Consider the following 19,090-nt stretch of genomic DNA (forward strand, 5'->3'; position numbering starts at 1 on the left):
ACAGTAAACCTGTTACTTTTAAAGAATAACAGTTTACTTTTTTATTCTTTCACAAGTAATGGATGTCTTTTCCCACACCTCTCAAATTTCAGTTTATATTTTAGGAATGTACAGGTTTCTTTTGTTTACTACTATATAGTTGCTTTTCTGACAGACAAAAAATATCAAGACGTAAATAACCAGCACAATTAAAGAAGAGATTGTTATTCCCTGCCAATACCCTGAGATTCAACAACAAACTACATAACACTTTTTAATAAAGTGTGGTGACAGCTGCAACATGCACATGGAGATGATGGATAAAGTCCTTTAACATACTAACTGCTAAATATGAGTTAACTCATAGTACAAGATTTATTGATGGATGTCACCTACGAGTTACTGTATCTCATAAACCATTTTTATGCCTGTTCATCAATGAATGAGGGGTCAATCCCCTGAGCCTTTAGTTTTCAGTTTATGAAAGTGTGGATTATTCTGGAAGTTGCTACTTAACAAAACTTTTAACAAAATATGCGTTGTACACGTATTGAGCATATGACTGGTTAACTGACATGTGGATAAGATTTTTTTTTGTTTTTTCCATGGATGCTTTTCACGTAGTTTGCCATTGTACAGTACTGGTTATTATCGGATTATATTATATCATAGACCTCTCCTTTCTGCATGAAAATATGAGATTAGTTTTTCTTTCTCAGACACCACTACAAACTACATGGGGTAAGTAACATATAAAAACAATTCTTAGGTGAAGTATGTCTTTAAAGACAAAAATATAGATATTAGTCCTTATCCTTGGTGGTGGTCACCCACAAAAAAAGAAAGAAAAACAAAAACTTTTCACAAAAATGTCAAAAAAACAGACTGGAATAGGATGTGCCTTGTCCCTGTCAGCCACGTACTCACACTAGGGTATGCATCCATGGCTGAGGCCATCTGTTGACATCATTTTTTTATTAAAGTGTGAGAAAACTAGCTGTCATACCATGTATTTCAATACTGGCAAACATTTCAAAATATTTTTAATATGCTCATTAAATGTGACATGCTACTCATAAAATGTGAAATTCTTAATTGTCATTTTATTTGGATACCTTTTGGACATCATGGGCTAAGTGAAGAAAAAATGTTTTAGTACAACTTAAGCCCAATCCAGTATATCATCTAACACTGAAAATATTTATTTACAAAGTAAGTTATATATTTAAACCAGACTGTCACTAAACAAAAGAACTTTAAAGTTCGGTTTACTTTGTCATACACATTTTTAGCAATTCACAAACAAAGGAAACATTTCCATCTCACAATTTATCCTTCTTTTGTTTATTGGCAATCATAAAAGCAACACAATATATCTCTTCTCCATTTCCCAACATGCTCAAAAATGCAACTTCAGCACATTATACCCAAAGAATAAATTTGAGAACATTTACAAATAAAATCTTAAAAACTCAAATCAATTAAAAAAAATCCATCAATGGCTTTTGTATGTTTGGGGTGCTATCAATAAATTTATTTGAAACAGCTTCACAAGTTTTGCCTCACATTTAAACACAAAATTCATAAGTGACACATTGATAAGTAAGCCTATTTCTTGTTAGTCAGAAATGAACAACGTTTATTCACCTTCTCTTCTATTACTTCTAAAACTACAGTATGTATAACAACAACATTTGGTCTTTTGTCTCTTTGGATGGCATGATGTATTTTCGACTCTGTTTTTTTACCATTAGGAAAACCCTGCTAATGATGTCTTTACTTAGAATCTGAACTCAGAGAAACACTACAGGAGCACTTATTTCATGATTCTGCTATTGTTTTGGATTGCCTGAAAAGCTTTTTTTCCTCCAGTACACCTCCTAAAAGAAAAAATATGCAAATGTGAAAAGTGCCTATTGGAACATTTGCACCCTCTTCTGAACCCCCTCAATTATAGATCTGACATACAAACATTGTATTGCTTTCAGTTTCAGGTTCTGCCAAATTTAAGATGTATCCAACTTTAAAAACAGAATTTGAGAGCATTTTTTTCAACATATACAAGAATTACAAGCAAATATATTGGTACTTTAAGACTTTTTCCCCTTTTCATGGAATCACTTTCCCTTTCACAAGTCCACACAAGCTTACTCCCTGTAAAATGTGAACCTTCTGACCATTTGTTTTATTAAAATGTTTGTGTTTACACTTGATAGTTCTTACCCTAGAAAGTATGATATCAGGATTTTTGAAGTGTGCCAATGAAATACATTGTATTTAATGCATACCCCAATTTTAAGTTTGGAAATATGAAAAATGTGCATCTTAGATTGGAAGCAATACACTAATGTGTTTTGCAGAAAGGGATTAATTTCAGTTTTACAGAACTTACACAAGAACCTGTTCTTCATCTGTATACCTTGGTTGTTACTTCTGTATAAGTCTGAATTATTTTACACAATCTCCACGAATAAAATGAGCAAAGGTGAAAACTAGAAGACAAAAGAAACTAATTCACATTTTTTTTTCTTTCTACTCCCAATTATTTAAGGACATGCGACACCAGAAGATTTTTTTTTTTTTTAATCTAACCTCAAAACTTATCTTCGATAACAATACAGGATGCCATTTCTGTAATATACACATTCTCTTATAGTACATACAGTTAAGCAGTACTCATAGCCAAGAACACAGGCAATGCCACTGGTCTCATTGGCCCTCATCATAAACTCTTCACATTTTGGGAACAACTTTACAAACCATGGCTTCAAAATCTTCATGTTGTACACAAGTCCAACTTTACCACATCTGTCTTATTCTAATTTACAGATTGTTTCTGGTCATCAAGGCAGTTCCAAACTTGGATATTAAGAAAACATTCTTTTGGTTAGCTCCTCACCAGATTTTATTAATAATACGCTTAAAACTCTATTTCTATCCTTCAGCTGTTAGATATATTTCTTTTTTGTATGCCTTTTCTTTAATTTTTAGGTTTCTGTCAGGTTTGCCTATTCTATTCGCTTTTGTTTGGACTATCTCTTGGAGCAATGAACATACTGTAGCTATTGACAGACTTAAAGAAATCTTAGCTACTGTATCTGTTAGAGACTTTTTAGAAGTCATCTCATTATACACTGATGATGTTCTACAAGTTCTAATATAGGGCTCCTGTTGACATTCTTCATATCTTGCACTCAGTTCACAATTTTGAAAAATTAAAAACTGCTAAAAAACCAGCTGCAAAAAGTTATTTTCCAGTTACAATGCAATTGTCAGTCCACCTGACAGTATTACCTCTAATATACCAATAGCCACTAATATTTAAATATATTTAAATAGCTGGGAATATACATCTTCCGTGCACTGAATACAGTTTCCTTCTCTAAATCTGTTTTCACTACCCTCTATTTTACCTATGCATCCCTGCTTGTATCGCTGCACTCAAAGAAAACAGAACAGAGCATTCTCATAGTCGGGCCCAGAACCTACTCCACCATAATGGACATAAGCCATGAATTAACCTTTAACCAATCTAGTGCATGACCCACTTTTGCACAGTAATAATTATTACATCCTCTATAGCTTTATTTCATAAACCTCACAGCTGCAACTATTCTCTTCTTTAACCATCCACTCACTCTCGGCCTAGTTTCAATATCCTCCTTTTAACATAAGGACTTAGTTGAAGGATAACAAGATATCATAGTGATATGGATCAGTTAATCACCTATACTGTATTTTAACAACTCTTCTCAACTGATCTCCTTATTCTCTATAAGGGCATTCTTCATTTTGATGACTTCTGGAAAATATCAGGAGTTCTAGCAAACAGAATTAATAATGCTGCATAAACATAAGACATCACTAAACTAACGGTGTGACAAAATAAGGTATTTTATAGGAACCATGCTGGTATACTGACCATACTGGGGTATGATATGATAAAATCAAAGACTGATGTGTCTGCTGTATACTCATACAAATTGTATTTAGCACTAGGGAATCCAATAACAGAGTTATAGTTGAAAATAATTAAGTGGCACGGTTTTTTGGTCCATGGTGTAGTGTGTTGCTCATTAATTCATTCAACAACAGACCAGCAGCAGTCAGTCTCCTGGCCCCCACTAAGACTGAGCACAGTGAACTGGGACATGTCTACACTCTGTAACTCACGAATACCGGGACGGGGCAGAATTCGTTGACGTCTGTGCTGTTGACAGCTTTGAACAGCAGCTTGAAATTGCAATGCATCAGTCTGTTGCATCTGCATTACAGTCATGGCCGAAATTATTGGCACCCCTGGAATTTTCCCAGAAAATGCACCATTTCTCCCAGAAAATTGTTGCATTTATTTTCTTTATGTGTATTGGAACAACACAAAAAAACAGAGAAAAAAGCCAAATCTGACATCATTTCATGCAAAACTCAAAAACCGGGCTGGACAAAATTATTGGCACCCTCAGTTTAATATTTGGTTGCATGCCCTTTGGAAAAAATAACTGAAATCAAGCGCTTCATATAACCATCAACAAGCTTGTTATACCTCTCAACTGGAATTTCTGACCACTCTTCTTTTACAAATTGCTCAAGGTGTCTCAGATTTGAAGGGCGCCTTCTCCCAACAGCAATTTTGAGATCTCTCCATAAGCGTTCAATCGGATTTAGATCCGGACTCATTGCTGGCCACTTCAGATCTATCCAGCGCTTTGTCTTCAACCATTTCTGGGTGCTTTTAGAGGTATGTTTGGGGTCATTGTCCTGCTGGAACACCCATGACCTCTGACACAGACCCAGCTTTTTGACACTGGGCCCTACATTGCGCCCCAATATCTTTTAGTAGTCTTCAGATTTCTTGATGCCTTGCACACAGTCAAGGCATCCAGTGCCAGAGGCAGCAAAACATCCCCAAAACATCTTAGAACCTCCACCATGTTTGACTGTAGGTACTGTGTTCTTTACTTCGTAGGCCTCATTCCATTTTCTGTAAACGGTAGAATGATGAGCTTTACCAAAAAGCTCTACCTTGGGCTCATCTGTCCACAAGACGTTCGCACAGAAGGATTTTGGCTTCCTCAAGTACATTTTGGCAAACTCCAGTTTGGCTTTTTTATGTTTCTGTGTCAGCAGTGGGGTGGTCCTGGCTCTCCTGCCATAGAATTTCATTTCGTTCAGATGTCGACAGATAGTTTGAGCTGACACTGTTGCATCCTGAGTCTGCAGAACAGCTTTAATCTGTTTTGAAGTTGATTGGGGCTGTTTATCCACCATTTGGACTATCCTTTGTTGCAGTCTTTTATCAATTTTTCTCTTCCGTCCACGTGCAGGGAGATTAGCTACAGTGCCATGTGTTGTGAACTTCATGATTATGTTGCGCACAGTGGACAAAGGAACATGAAGATCTATGGAGATGGACTTGTAGCCTTGAGATTGTTGATATTTTTCCACAATTTTTGTTCTCAAGTCCTCAGACAATTCTCTGCTCTTCTTTCTGTTCTCCATGCTTAATGTGGTACACTCAGACACACAACAGAAAGGTTGAGTCAACTTTTCTCCATTTTAACTGGCTTCAGGTGTGATTGCTATATTGCCAGCACCTGTTTCTTGCCACAGGTGACTTCAAACGAGCATCATATGCTTGAAATAAAACTATTTACCCACAATTTTGAAAAGGTGCCAATAATTTTGTCCGGCCCATTTTTGGAGTTCTGTGTGACATGATGTCAGATTTGGGTTTTTTTCTCTTTTTTTTTTGTTGTTCCAATGCACATAAAGGAAATAAACATGTGTATACCAAAACATTTGTTATTGCAACAATTTTCTGGGAGAAATGGTGCATTTTCTGGGAAAATTCCAGGGGTGCCGACAATTTCGGCCATGACTGTATCTGTGGCAAGAAACTTGCCATTATAGAATGATGACAAGAAACTGGATGCATCAGTAAAAGCTGAAATGGCGGTGTTTCAGAGCAACGGCAAACGCGGGCATTGTTTAGAACAAGTGTATCAGTATCTGATGATTGTGCCGCCCACTTCAGTGGAGGCAGAGCATGCTTTCTCAGCGGCAGGTGTACTCTGCACGAAGGTGCGCTCTTGCCTGGACGACTGCACGCTCGACACGTTGTGCTTTCTACACTCTTATTACTGCAACTAACTAGATACATGTACTTGTATGACAGCATGAACTGCTTGCAGTTAAGGTTAGTCTTTTATTGGTGTCAACATATTGCAGTAGTTTTATTAAAAATAAGTGTTGGTCATTCTAAAACTGTTCAGATGTGAAATGCCCGTGCACTGTGTCATCCCCAGGAGCCCGGGATTCCCGGGAATGACATGTGGGATTCCCAAATTCCCGGGAATGGATAAACCCGTCCGGGAATGGATTCCCTATTTAGCACTAACACTAATAAAAGTTGAAAGTATCTAATGTTACAGCGCCATGCTGATGGTGTATGCACCCAAAAACTTTACACTGGCTGTTACAAACTGAAATCAAAGGCTTCTTCTTTTTGGACACATACACCGTCAGCTGTCAGATCTAAACACTAGCGTGGCGTATTGCTCGCATACTGAAGTGACTTTAGCTGTAGGTGAAAGTCCCATTTTACTTAAGGTGCCAAGCAGAGTTGCGTTGCGTTAGAGCAGTCTATTAGTCGGCAAAAGCGCTGTGAAGAAGCTGTCTGTTGCTACGGTCCTGCATTTGTCCAGTCTGATAGCAGACACAGGACATTTTTATCTTTGATTGCCGGTGCAAGAAATAGTTCTTAGCAGGCATCAGCCACAGCGCTGCTCTTATGAAAAGAATGGAGATAAATGCCATCAACTCAGAGAGGGAGAGGCAAGTTTGTTGTACCACTTGAATGTCACTGAGAGAATAAAACTGAATAATAAAAAAAACAAGCTCTAACTTTTATAAGTAGCCAAAATTTACACCGGGTGTTACAGGCTCAAACCTTAAAATATTTTTAAGAAAAAAATACCTTTTAATTTGAGATTTATTTTTAGTAACAGAGTGCATCCCCAGGCCATCTGTTTAACTATGCCTATGTAGCTAACACATTTTACTGGCTGCGTCCAAGATTGCATCCTACCGCACTTAATATAATATCAAAGTAGCCTGCGCCGCTGGACCACACATGCTATTCTGAGATTCTGTTCAGTATGGTAGTATGCAATTTTAAACATGCTCTCTAACTTTGCTTGTAGTCCTTGATTCTGTGTGTTTTTGAGATTTGATAAAGAGTTATAGAAAACCATTATTTTACTTGACAAAACACATTTCATAAAGTACAGAGAATCTTTCATTCACTGAAAGCTAAAGAGGTCTTACAAGATTTGAGTGGCCAAATGTAAAAGTATGACGCTATTGTTATCTCTGATCATGCCCTTCTGATCTTGGAGGCTGAATCACCATGCCCTACATGCTTATTTGGTAGCTGCTGTCTTAACCCCCTGTCATTAGTAGATGTGAACATTACAAAGTTAATCTCCAAACAAATGGATTATTTTTTGGGACAGAAGCATCCTCAGAATACTTTGGAAAACTCTGAAGTCATTTCTAAGAAATCAGATTATTTTGTACCATAAAAATAAATTGGAGACCAAGAAGGCGTCAGAATTAATCAGCAAGATCTCCAGGATAGATCAAGAATACAGTAGGCCAGGTCTCCACATAAGACACTTTACAGGAAAAGACAGGCTCTATAATCAAAATTTAACCTCCTATTAATAAAAGAAACTGAACAACTCATTTTAAAATTGCAACATTATAATGAGCATGGTGAAAAAGCTAGTCAAGTCTTAGCTCAACAAATCCACAAGCAGGAAGTTCACAATAACAGAAATTACCAATGCAACTGGAGATATAACTCACACATTTAGGGATTACTGCAAGTCCTTATATTATACTCAGTCTTTTGTCACAATACAAATACTACTGTCTTTACAAAGAAAAATCAGGACTTATTACAATGTGCATCATACAGACCAATTTCACTTCTGAATAATGATGTTAAGATACTCTCCAAAGTTTTAGCTAGAAGGATTGAGAAACTGTGTCCTTTTGTGATATCACAAGACCAAGCCAGACTTATTAAAGGCAGACACTTCAAACCCTCGGCATCTGTTTAATTTAATGTACTCAACCAAAAAAAAAAAAAAAAAAAGTCACACCAAAGATCTTACTATATTTGGATGCAGAAAAAGCCTTTCACAAAGTTGAATGGGACTACCCATTCACCACATTGTACAAATCTAGGTTTGCCACTAATTTATGCGCATGGATAGAATTACTTTATACCAGCCCAGAAGCCTCAGTCTGTATTTTGTTTTGTTAATTATTTCGCCTTATACAATTTCTTGTATTAGGAATTTGTTAGTTTTCGCATACCCCTTGGTGTCAGAGCGAAGGGTCAGCCATTATACAGCGCTCCTGGAGCAATTACAGGTTAAGGGTCTTGCTCAAGGGCCCAAGCAGAGTAGGATCTCTTTTGGCAGTGACGGGGATTCGAATCGGCAACCTTCTGGATACCAGTGCAGATCCTTAGCCTCAGAGCCACCACTCCGCCCCATTAACAACATTAACAACATGTTCTCAATCTACTTCAAAGTAGAACATGGTACTCGCCATGGGTGCCCTCTACCACCACTGCTTTTTGCAATTGCCAATGAGTTACTGACCATTCACTTCAGAAACACATCAGAGATAAAAGGGATAACTCAAACAGAAAACATCACTATATGCAGATCATATGGTACTGTATATATCAGACCCGCAAACATCTTTACCATTAGCCCTTAATGCACTAGCAGAATTTCAAATCAAAATCAATATGAATAAAAGTATACTATTTCCAGTGAACTCTCCAGCAAACCATACTAGACATCTATGTGTTCATTTTATTAGAACAGTTACAAATATCTAGAGGTAAACACCACAAGTAAATATAAAGCTCTTTTTGAACACAATCTTGCTATCAGCATGGAAAAACTCAAACAAGATATGAAAAGATGGTCTGCTGTCCATCTCACATTAGCAGGAAGAATCAATACTGTCAAGAAGAACATCTTTCCCAAGCTTCTCTTTCTATTTCAGAGCATTTTTATATGCATTACCAAATTGTTCTTTAAGAAATTAGACAATTATAACATACCCTAAGTTCTTGTCAATAAGCCGCGGCTTATCTAAGGAAAAAAGTTGTGAAAATGAAAAAATAGAATATCGGCTTATACATAAGTCCGGCTTATACATCCATCGCGGGGGTTGCGTTCCAGAGCCACCCGCGAAATAAGAATATCCGCGAAGTAGAAACCATATGTTTATATGGTTATTTTTATATTGTCATGCTTGGGTCACAGATTTGCGCAGAAACACAGGAGGTTGTAGAGAGACAGGAACGTTATTCAAACACTGCAAACAAACATTTGTCTCTTTTTCAAAAGTTTAAACTGTGCTCCATGACAAGACAGAGATGACAGTTCCGTCTCACAATTAAAAGAATGCAAACATATCTTCCTCTTCAAAGGAGTGAAGCAAACAAATCAATATGTCTGTTTGGCTTTTAAGTATGCGAAGCACCGCGGCACAAAGCTGTTGAAGGCGGCAGCTCACACCCCCTCCGTCAGGAGCAGACAAAGAGAGAGAGAGGGAGAGTTTGTTTTTCAGTCAAAAATCAATACGTGCCCTTCGAGCTTTTAAGTATGCGAAGCACTGTGCAGCATGTCTTTTCAGGAATCAGCTTTACAAAAGATAGCAACGTGAAGATAATCTTTCAGCATTTTTAGACGAGCGTCCGTATCGTCTAGGTGTGCAAACAGCCCCCCTGCTCAATCCCCATACGTCAGGATCACAGATAGTCAGCGCAAGAGAGAGAGAACAGTAAGCCGGGTAGCTTCTCAGCCATCTGCCAATAGCGTCCCTTGTATGAAATCAACTGGGCAAACCAACTGAGGAAGCATGTACCAGAAATTAAAAGACCCATTGTCCGCAGAAATCCGCGATATATATTTAAATATGCTTACATATAAAATCACAATTTAAATGACCGCTACGCGCTCGTGTTGACTCGGCGACGCCCAGAGCAGAAAGAACGCGCTCCGGCCGCTCCAACCGCGCCATGCGGGGAGTGAGAGAGACGGCAATATCTCACACTCTCTCCCCCCTTAAAGAAATTAAATGGGTGCGAGTGAGACCACTGACCTCCCTCCCTTCTATTAGTTATAGGTTATAGTACGTTCGGCTTATCCATGAGTCCGGCTTATCTATGATACGATTTTATTTTAAAAATTCGTATGATTTTTGGTCTCCGGCTAATACATGAGTCCGGCTTATAGACAAGAACTTTTGAAACATCCACGCATTTCAAAAGGACATTCTACAAAAACCTAAAGGATAAGGAGGCATGGCACAACTTTCAATTTTTTTATTGGGTGGCAAATATACAAGCTATAAAAACTTGGAAATTGGCACAAATTGATGAATTTACAGAAGCCTGGTCTGCAATGGAAAAAATGTTGCTGTACTTCTTTATATGCCTCAGTAAACACTAATTATTGTCAATATATCAATAATCCAAATGTCCACCAATCACTCATAATATGGAACCAAAGCAAGATACACTCCAAGGCTTTTATCTGTTGCTCCTCCACTCAGCAATCACCTTTTTCAACCCTCTAAAGCCTACACAGTATTGAAAAACATCCCAGATTTAAACACTTAGAGATAATATTTATGCATCGTATTATGAACAATTATGCTTCAAATTCAACTTCCCAGCAACACAATTTTTTCCACTACTTTCAAATCAGAAATTTTGTTAAAAAAAAAAAGCCTACCCATTTTTCCACACCTCCCACCCATTTCTGTTCTAGAAGAAATAAAGATCAACATCCCAACCAGGTATAAAGTCTCTTCCTTTCAAAGATCCTAGCAAAGGTGGGAAAACGATCTTTCAATTAACATACAGTATCAGAAAAGGAGTTAAAGGCAGTCTCATTCAGAACAAACTGTAGCTCCATTAACACAAAGCAATCAATAACTTTCATTGATCACACTTGTCTTGTTTAAAATTGTTCAAAATGTATTCAGGGCTAGACCCAACCTGCAAGTGATGCAATCTAGCTTGTTGCCTCACCAGGCCACGTTTTGTGTGTGCACCAAATTAACATTATTTTGGACAAAAGTCTTTCATCAGACAGCCTTGGTGTCAAAATCAAACCTAAACCATGAAAAGCTGTGTTTGGTGTACTCCATAATGGGCTTAAAATGGATAAAGATAAATTGATTGCAATTGCCTATACCATGCTACTACAATGTAGACTTATCTTGCTCAATTGTAAGAATTCCAACCCACCTTTTATATGTCAGTAGGTAACTGATGCTCTACACTAACTGAAAAGGAAAATATCAAATTCCATATTTGTTCAAATTTTTTTTAAATATGGCAAGATTTAATTAATAGAATTTTAGAATAAGTATTTATATTGGGAGGAAAATGACATTTTCCTGTGTTTTTTTTTTTCTTCTAACTATTTTTGACCATGCTCTTGGCTCACCTCTCTCTCTCTTGGGTGGAGGCAAAATTCTGTTTTGTTTGTCTTTTTTCTCTCCTGGTTTCTTTTCTTTTTTTTTTTTTAATATTTAAATTTTTTTTTTTTATTTTCTACTTTTTTTTCCCCTAAGTTGACTATGAAGCCATTTGTTGTATAACTTCGACTTGATTGTATGCAATGTTATTTTCTTCAATAATAAAAATAAAAAATAACAAATATGACCATCCCTTTTTAAAGAAATTGTCATTTGTCATCTTCAACTGAGTTTAACAAAGGCAAAGATGTGGCAGAATCACTTGCTGTTCCTTCCATCTTAATTGTGATACTGTGCACAGAAAAATGGATCTTTAGGTATCAAATTATAATCACTAAAGCAACTGCAGCTTAAAGTAGTAGTAGTAGTGCAGTCCAAGCTGGACACCTCTGTAATTGTAAGTTAGTTCAGTGGGGAGTACGCTAACTGGACAGGTGTATTTTTGGTAAGTACATGAGTAAAGCATTGTGTGTATTTGTGTAGCCATTTTGTTTTCTGGTTTAATATCATAGTAACAAATGTGTCTAGCAGCTTTTGATAGGATAGAAGCAGAAGTGGACATTTATGGTTGAAAATGTAGAGAAATAAAAATAATAATATAATAAGAGACTTTTATAATAAAGAAAAACAGAAATATTCTCAAAACATACTCAAGTAAAGTAACAAAGTAGATATAAAACACTACACCAGGCTAACGGATGCCAAGAAAGATAACAATAAGAAAGTATTGCAAAGAAAATGAGAGTAGTAACCATGACAAACAATAAATAGAACAAGTATTTTCAAAAGTGATTCTAACCTGTAACAACACCAATAAATGCAGTATAAATGCATAAAGAAACTAACCACAGTGAGTGAACTGAAGTTTTGGAAACTTGACTTCAAAAAAGACAGCTAGACTCAATTGAGACCATCAGCCAAATCAGAGTAAGAATACCCAAAGTCCAAAACAAGTCCAAGACTGTTGAAAAAGTGTCTAGAGTTTGGACTTGAGTACTATAGCCCTAGCACAGAGCAAAGTATACAAGTAAGATTTAAAACAAGATTACCTTTCCATTGCTAACTAAGCAGTAGTGCCATGACTCCTTTAGCTTCAGATCTTTATTAGACACCTTTTAAATCATTACCATTTTGAATTCCAGATAACTAATGTTACAATTTAGTGTAACTTTTTAAAATTTGTTGATTTGGAAGGATATTGATTTTGACAATATGGATTTTCCTGGCTAAAGTAAGTCAGAGAGATGACTATTTATTTCAATATTGTTTGATATTCTCTGCTGTATTACCGTATGGTGTTAATGAGATCTTTAAATACCTAGGAATCATTATTACAATAAAACAAACTGCTCTAATAAAATCAACTTTAAGTCATTTGGCTTGCTCTGTCATGAAAAACAATTGAATGAAAAAAGCATGCTTTTATTGAAATTAATTTTGAACCCAGATACTGTATTTTATGTAGTTCTCCTAGCAGATGTAATACTAATAGGATTGATGAATGTGAATCGGAAATACCATATCATCAGCATAAAGAAATATTTTCCTTCAGTTATGTTCCCTTTATCTATGGCTGGTTTTAGAGATGAATTATCTAGTGGTTCAATAGTAACAGCAAAAAGCATTGGTGATATCGGATACCCCTGTAAGGTTTTGCTTTATAAATTGAAATAATCCAAGTTTATATTATTAGGACAAACGAAGGCTTCTGGATTAATGTAAAGTTTTAGCTAAAATAATAGAGAAAGTGCTTCAAGCTATAATATCACAAGATCAAACTCGATTTATTAGAGACTAATTATTATCAAATCTTTTGCACCTATTTAATGTAATATATTATCCTACAGAATGTCAATCTCCAAAGCTATTTCTATATTTGGATGCAGAAAAAGCCTATGATAGAGTTGAATAGGGATAACAATTTACCATATTTCACAAATTTGTGCTAGGCCCTAATATATCTGCATGCCTTTAATTACTATATACTAGTCTAAAATGTCAATTTCTAAAAACAGCATAATTTACCTTCTACTGTGCATCATTTATTAGATGGTCATTGTTAAAAAGGAAGTGGCATATAATTATGGAAAGTTTTTTTTTTTTTTTTTTAATGTGCTCTTTCCTAAACTATATTAGAAAAGTATATACTTATTTATGTTTAAGAAAACTTTTCTGTTACTTTTATGTTGAGAAATTTACATATATTCTTCACATCTAAACACATCTGATCTAAGTGTAAACACTAAAGAAGTGCTGGCATTACAAAACATAAATATTACTTACGTATCATACATGCAGTTAGGAGTGAATGAATGATTTGCTTTATGACCAAGTGAGGCACAATATTTCCTAATATTATTATAGGGGTAAGGAACATCCAACACAGTTTCTTCATCCAAAGATATTGTATTTCCATTTAGAGACCAGTCTCTACAATCGACCTGGTGAACATGGGGAAAAAAATTCTGTTAAAAGATTCACTTCATTCTGTATATAAATTAATCATTTAATTGGCCAAAAATGTAATTGTAGTCAGAATAATATTTAAGCCAAACACTATTAATTAAAATACTTACTCAAGTATGTTGTTTTTCCTGGCTTCTACATTTGGCATATGGATTAAAAAATTAAGAGTGGGTAGTGTAACTGCATTTGCTTTTTTTTTTTTTTTTATATAAAAACACTGGAATGTATTAGCAACCTGAAATCTTCCTGTTAACACTGCTGTCTTGCTTGTTTTCTGGAAGGCAGGAATAGCACCACAATCCAGCAAAATTCAGTTCAGGTAATTCACAATAAAAAGACAGCCTCTCACTGTGCCAGAACTATTTCACAGTAGAATCTAAACACAGTAGAATTCAAATACTGTATATCATTTACAGAGATGGAATCAGAAGTATCCCCCAAACATGACCAAGAGTCCTAAGGCAGGAAAGGCTACAAAGATGAATCTTCTTCTTTGGCATAACAGTAAGGCAATCATGTAATAGAGCAACTTTTAAAGGCTTTATTTCTCACATGAAGCTGGAAATTCTGCAACTGTTATTACTGGTGTGTTCCAGTTGTTTCTTACATTTTTTCTAATATTGGTTTTAGCAGTGTTTCCTGGGACTACTTTTTTGGAACAACAAAAATGAGAAGGCCTTGTTGACAGATACTGCATTTGCTGGGCCTCTAGGGATTACAGAGAGAGTCTGCTCCAATGCTTACTTAGCCTTTCCAGATGAACCAGACATGATTGCTGTTTTGTTTAGAACTACAGAAAAGCAAAATACTGTGCCCATTCAAACAACACAAGGTATTACATTTAAGAAGAAAGGCTTCTGGACAAATTCAGATAAAACTGAAGTAAAAGTTGGGTGACATGTTGATACAGAAGTTAAAGGTACTCTCTTGCAGTGTCTGAGATATACAGTACATTTCCTCTCTATATTGATTGAAAGTTCTCCAAATGTCTATATTGGTCTTCCCTGGTACTTCACTTTTTTTCCCCACGTCATGAAGATTTGAATATTAAACTGACTTGTGACTGTCAGCATACGGGTCCATCTGTGTATACTACAGTGGTCTGGCATCCTATCCATGGTTGGCTCCTGCCTTGCACCTAATGTTGGTTAACTACAAAAATAAAACATTTTCAGAACTTAACTAAGCCTTTCAAGGAAACTAATGTATTAATCATGCTGAATACCTAAAAGTTGTACTAGAATCATCTGGATGATTTATACAGGAAATGGTAAATAATGTGAATTTACCTTTTTGCAGCTTTTATATTGTTTAAAGTGTGCAGCTTTGAAGAAATTGCATAATTGGAAGCCATCTTTTTTAAACGTTGCAATATAAAACCCAATTCAGACGCAGGAAATCAAAATATATGAAGAAACTTAAAAGCAGGTATGAGGAGAACAACACTTAGACAAGGTTCTGCAGTTGTAATTGTACCGATGTCCTTAATGAAATTAAATTTGTATACACCATAAAATGCATACTATATGTAACTCAACTACTGCATCAAATTTAGCTTACCATTATCACAATGCCAAAAACAAACAGCAACCAAAACATGCTTTCAGAATCCATCAATTTATTTACGAGTAATAAACAAGTTCTTTCAAAACGTATCACGTGAGATTTTACAACCAGAAATATTTTGCACTAACTTAATGCACGTAAGTGCTGATGTTGCATTACAATTATTAAAACAGAATAGGGAAAATCAGAAAAAAAATTGGTGTTCATTTAATGACATACTAATTTATCATTTTATATATAACTGTTGATATAAATGAAAGATATGCATACTGCAAAATGAATCACAATATTCTTGCAGTAAAAAATATCTGTGTAAATATAGTATCGAAGCGATGCCCAAGTCTCTAGGGTGTGTATATTAAAATAAGTTGTACAGTATGTTGTTAATATGAAAAGCATGGCCAACAACAATGCATGAAGCACTTTCATTAAAAGCATGCATACAATTAAAACTTCAAATTGAAACTAATGTAAACTGCTTCCAGTATGATAGAAATATTAGGCAAGACGTCAATAAACATGCACTCTATGTGTGAGGCTTCTCTCACCTCATGGTGTGTGATGCGAATTCCATTGTAAAAGGCCAGCACTGTGTTGGATTCGGCTGATGTTTTAGCAAACAAACCTTCTCCAGCATTGGAGATTAAAGAATCAGCAACATATACTCTGGAAGAATTAAATAATACTCAATTAAATAACGAAGACTCAATGATTAAGATAACACTATGTAAAAGACGTATCAACATGAAAATCTCTGGTACAGAATAAATAGTAAAGTATCACTGGGGGACTGTACAGATCACTATACTCCTGCCCTCTTTTTTAAAATTTAATAAATATTCTTTAAATGTATGGTGGTTAGTAAGTGGCTAAATGCTAAAAACAAAACAGTTCAGAAGTTACGCTGGCTTTTGAAGCAAGGCAGGAACACAAACTGGGGCATTAGCTACAAATGAATAAATGTTAAACTGATGCTTCATCTACTTATGATATCTTTCCTCCAGCCTGGAAAAAAAGCATCACATTACAGAATATTAAGAATATCTGAATAGTTGCAGAATTGGACTGAACACATTTGATAAAATAACACTATTGAGCTTTTCAAGCAAAATTATGCATTGTGGTTTTTAAAATAATCTTTATTAATGTTTAATAAGTTTTATTTTATTGGATAAGTTTGCTTTACTCCAAATCACTTATATAGAGGAAAATATAAATAGGTACTGTACCGTACCTACCAATAATTGTTCTGAAAGATAATGTCTGCTAAACAGATATAATTTCAAATACACACAGGTTAATTATACTGTATTATATTATGTATTATAAAGGTAGCAACAATAACTAAGCACTCCTATTTTACTTGTGAGAGGCTGATTGATTTAAAAACAAAAGACAAAACAATAGCAAGATTTTGCGCGCCCCCCCCCCCCCCACATGTGAGAACTAGTTGCTAAAAAAGCCTCCTCATTTGATGATTGACTTGCAATTTAAAGTATTACAACAAATATTGTTGAAATTTGTTCACATATATACTGTATACCTGGGACTGGATTATCTTCAGATGAAATTAGTCTCATACTACTATTTATAATAATATCCATTCTCTCATTAATTTAACTTTATTTAAAAAGAAAGTGGTGGCACAGGATTAATTGCTGAAAGTTTCACTAGCATTTATAACAGTCTGCTAAGCTATAAAATCATTTTCCCCAAATAGAAGACTTCACTATTCCACATTCTGTGCTGGCACTCTAATAGAAATTTGAACTGGACTAGGAACGAATATTAATGTTTGCGTATATAAAATGCATCTGCAGTTTACACCAGATTTCCACTGTATATCTCATTTTATATTTGTTTATTCTCTGGTGCTTCTTCTACAATAGTAATACAAAAACTAAGCAACTCATTCATACAAATAAAAAACATTTTCAAATCCACTTAAACCAATTCAGGGTTATGAAGGACTGGAGCCTATTCTGACAGCACTGAACAGTATGCAGGAAATTCTTTAAAAATTTTCTACCTCATTGTTTCATAAGGGTCAGGCAAAAGGCAGTTGGTAGAAATACAAGATGAGGTGGATTTGTCAAAGGTATACAAAGGACCTGTAAAACATAAACATACAATTAATAATTAACAAGTACCCATATTTCATATAATAATAAATAATAATAATAATCATTTTATTTATACAAGGTGCCTTTCTAAGCACTCAAGGACACCAAACAAACAATAAATAAAAAAACACATTATAAACAAAACTTAAAACATCAGAAAATACAGAAAATATAAAGATTAAAACCAAACAAAGCCACTGTGATCACAGAGAAAAAGCCATTTTATAATCTCAAAATGGATATTATCTTGAAGAACTACACCCTGTTATTAAATAACATTAAAGTTCAACCAAAAGAGGTTAAACATTTTTACACAGTAAAAAGAAAACATACTTAAGTGGGAGAAAAGTACTATAAAATGGACAAATACAGAAAACTGCTTTAAGAATTTGGAAACATTTAACAAATGTTGTACTTCTTTTTTTTAAAAAAAAAAAAACAGTATACAAAAATGATATTGTAACAGATGCAAAAGGTCTTTTTTTTTTTTTATTGGCTGAGTGGATGTCCGGTTATTATATGTCGGTACTGGGGATGGGCAGCGCAGCGGTAGGTAAGTTTCTCCTTAGAGATCCATGTGCTCCATTACACTAAAGGCTGGTTTATACTTGATGCATCCCCGTGCTAAAGGGCCCAGCGAAAATGATGTCAGACTTAGAGACAGCCTTCTAACTACAGGCTGAGGCATACACGGCAGCCATGGATTCCAAATGGTGAATTTCAAAGAGAGGCTGGTTACATTTGTGCCAGAATGGTGAACGAAGGGCTGAATATGATGCAATAGTTCATCAAGATGCAAGGTAGGCATACAAAACATCTGAAATTAATCTGCCCATCATGTAAGTCCCCCGTTATGAAGAAAACTGTGCCCTGTGGAATTCAGTTGTTCCTTCTGACTTGGTGCACACATACTAAGATGTCATTGTCATGGATCTTCTTGAGTTGCCGCATCTTTGCGCACCATTTCACTTTTGAATTAACACATTCTCCATGCAAAATGCTGGCCTGTCTGTCAGTAAACATGCATGTGCAACCACCTGCCCACTGTTTCATTATGCACAGTGATGTCATGAAGACTGCATTTTAAGGTTGCAGGTGTATTACATGTTATTACCGTTTAACGTGGGAGCTCTGTGATTGACAGCGAACAGTAAACTTTGTTAAAATGGTATCAATAAATGCCACTTTGTTAGTTATTTTGACGGGCTCAGTATACATTCTGTTACCAATAAATTCTTCAACGGGAGCTCATCAACAAAGAAAAATGGAAAGTAAGATTAAGTAAAATATTACTTATATACTAATCCACTTTCATGCCATATGTGGTGCCTTGCTCTTAAAGATTTACTCAAGTAGGTTTTTTTTTTTCTGGTGGA

The 19,090-nt window shown here is 35.4% G+C and overlaps 1 protein-coding gene across 1 annotated transcript in view; it reads right to left on the reverse strand.

The window, feature by feature from the left end:
• Positions 1-19,090, reverse strand: part of setd7 (SET domain containing 7, histone lysine methyltransferase) — an 83,565-nt gene that overhangs the window by 665 nt on the left and 63,810 nt on the right. Inside the window, exons 4-6 of the mRNA XM_051928539.1 lie at positions 17,621-17,715; positions 16,140-16,257; positions 13,843-14,000 (exon numbers count right to left, since the gene is read on the reverse strand). Of these exons, the coding sequence (XP_051784499.1) occupies positions 13,843-14,000; positions 16,140-16,257; positions 17,621-17,715 (371 nt within the window). The remainder of the gene's footprint in view (positions 1-13,842; positions 14,001-16,139; positions 16,258-17,620; positions 17,716-19,090) is intronic.

Source organism: Erpetoichthys calabaricus, chromosome 5, assembly GCF_900747795.2.
Source record: "Erpetoichthys calabaricus chromosome 5, fErpCal1.3, whole genome shotgun sequence".
Taxonomy (NCBI): Eukaryota; Metazoa; Chordata; class Cladistia; order Polypteriformes; family Polypteridae; genus Erpetoichthys; species Erpetoichthys calabaricus.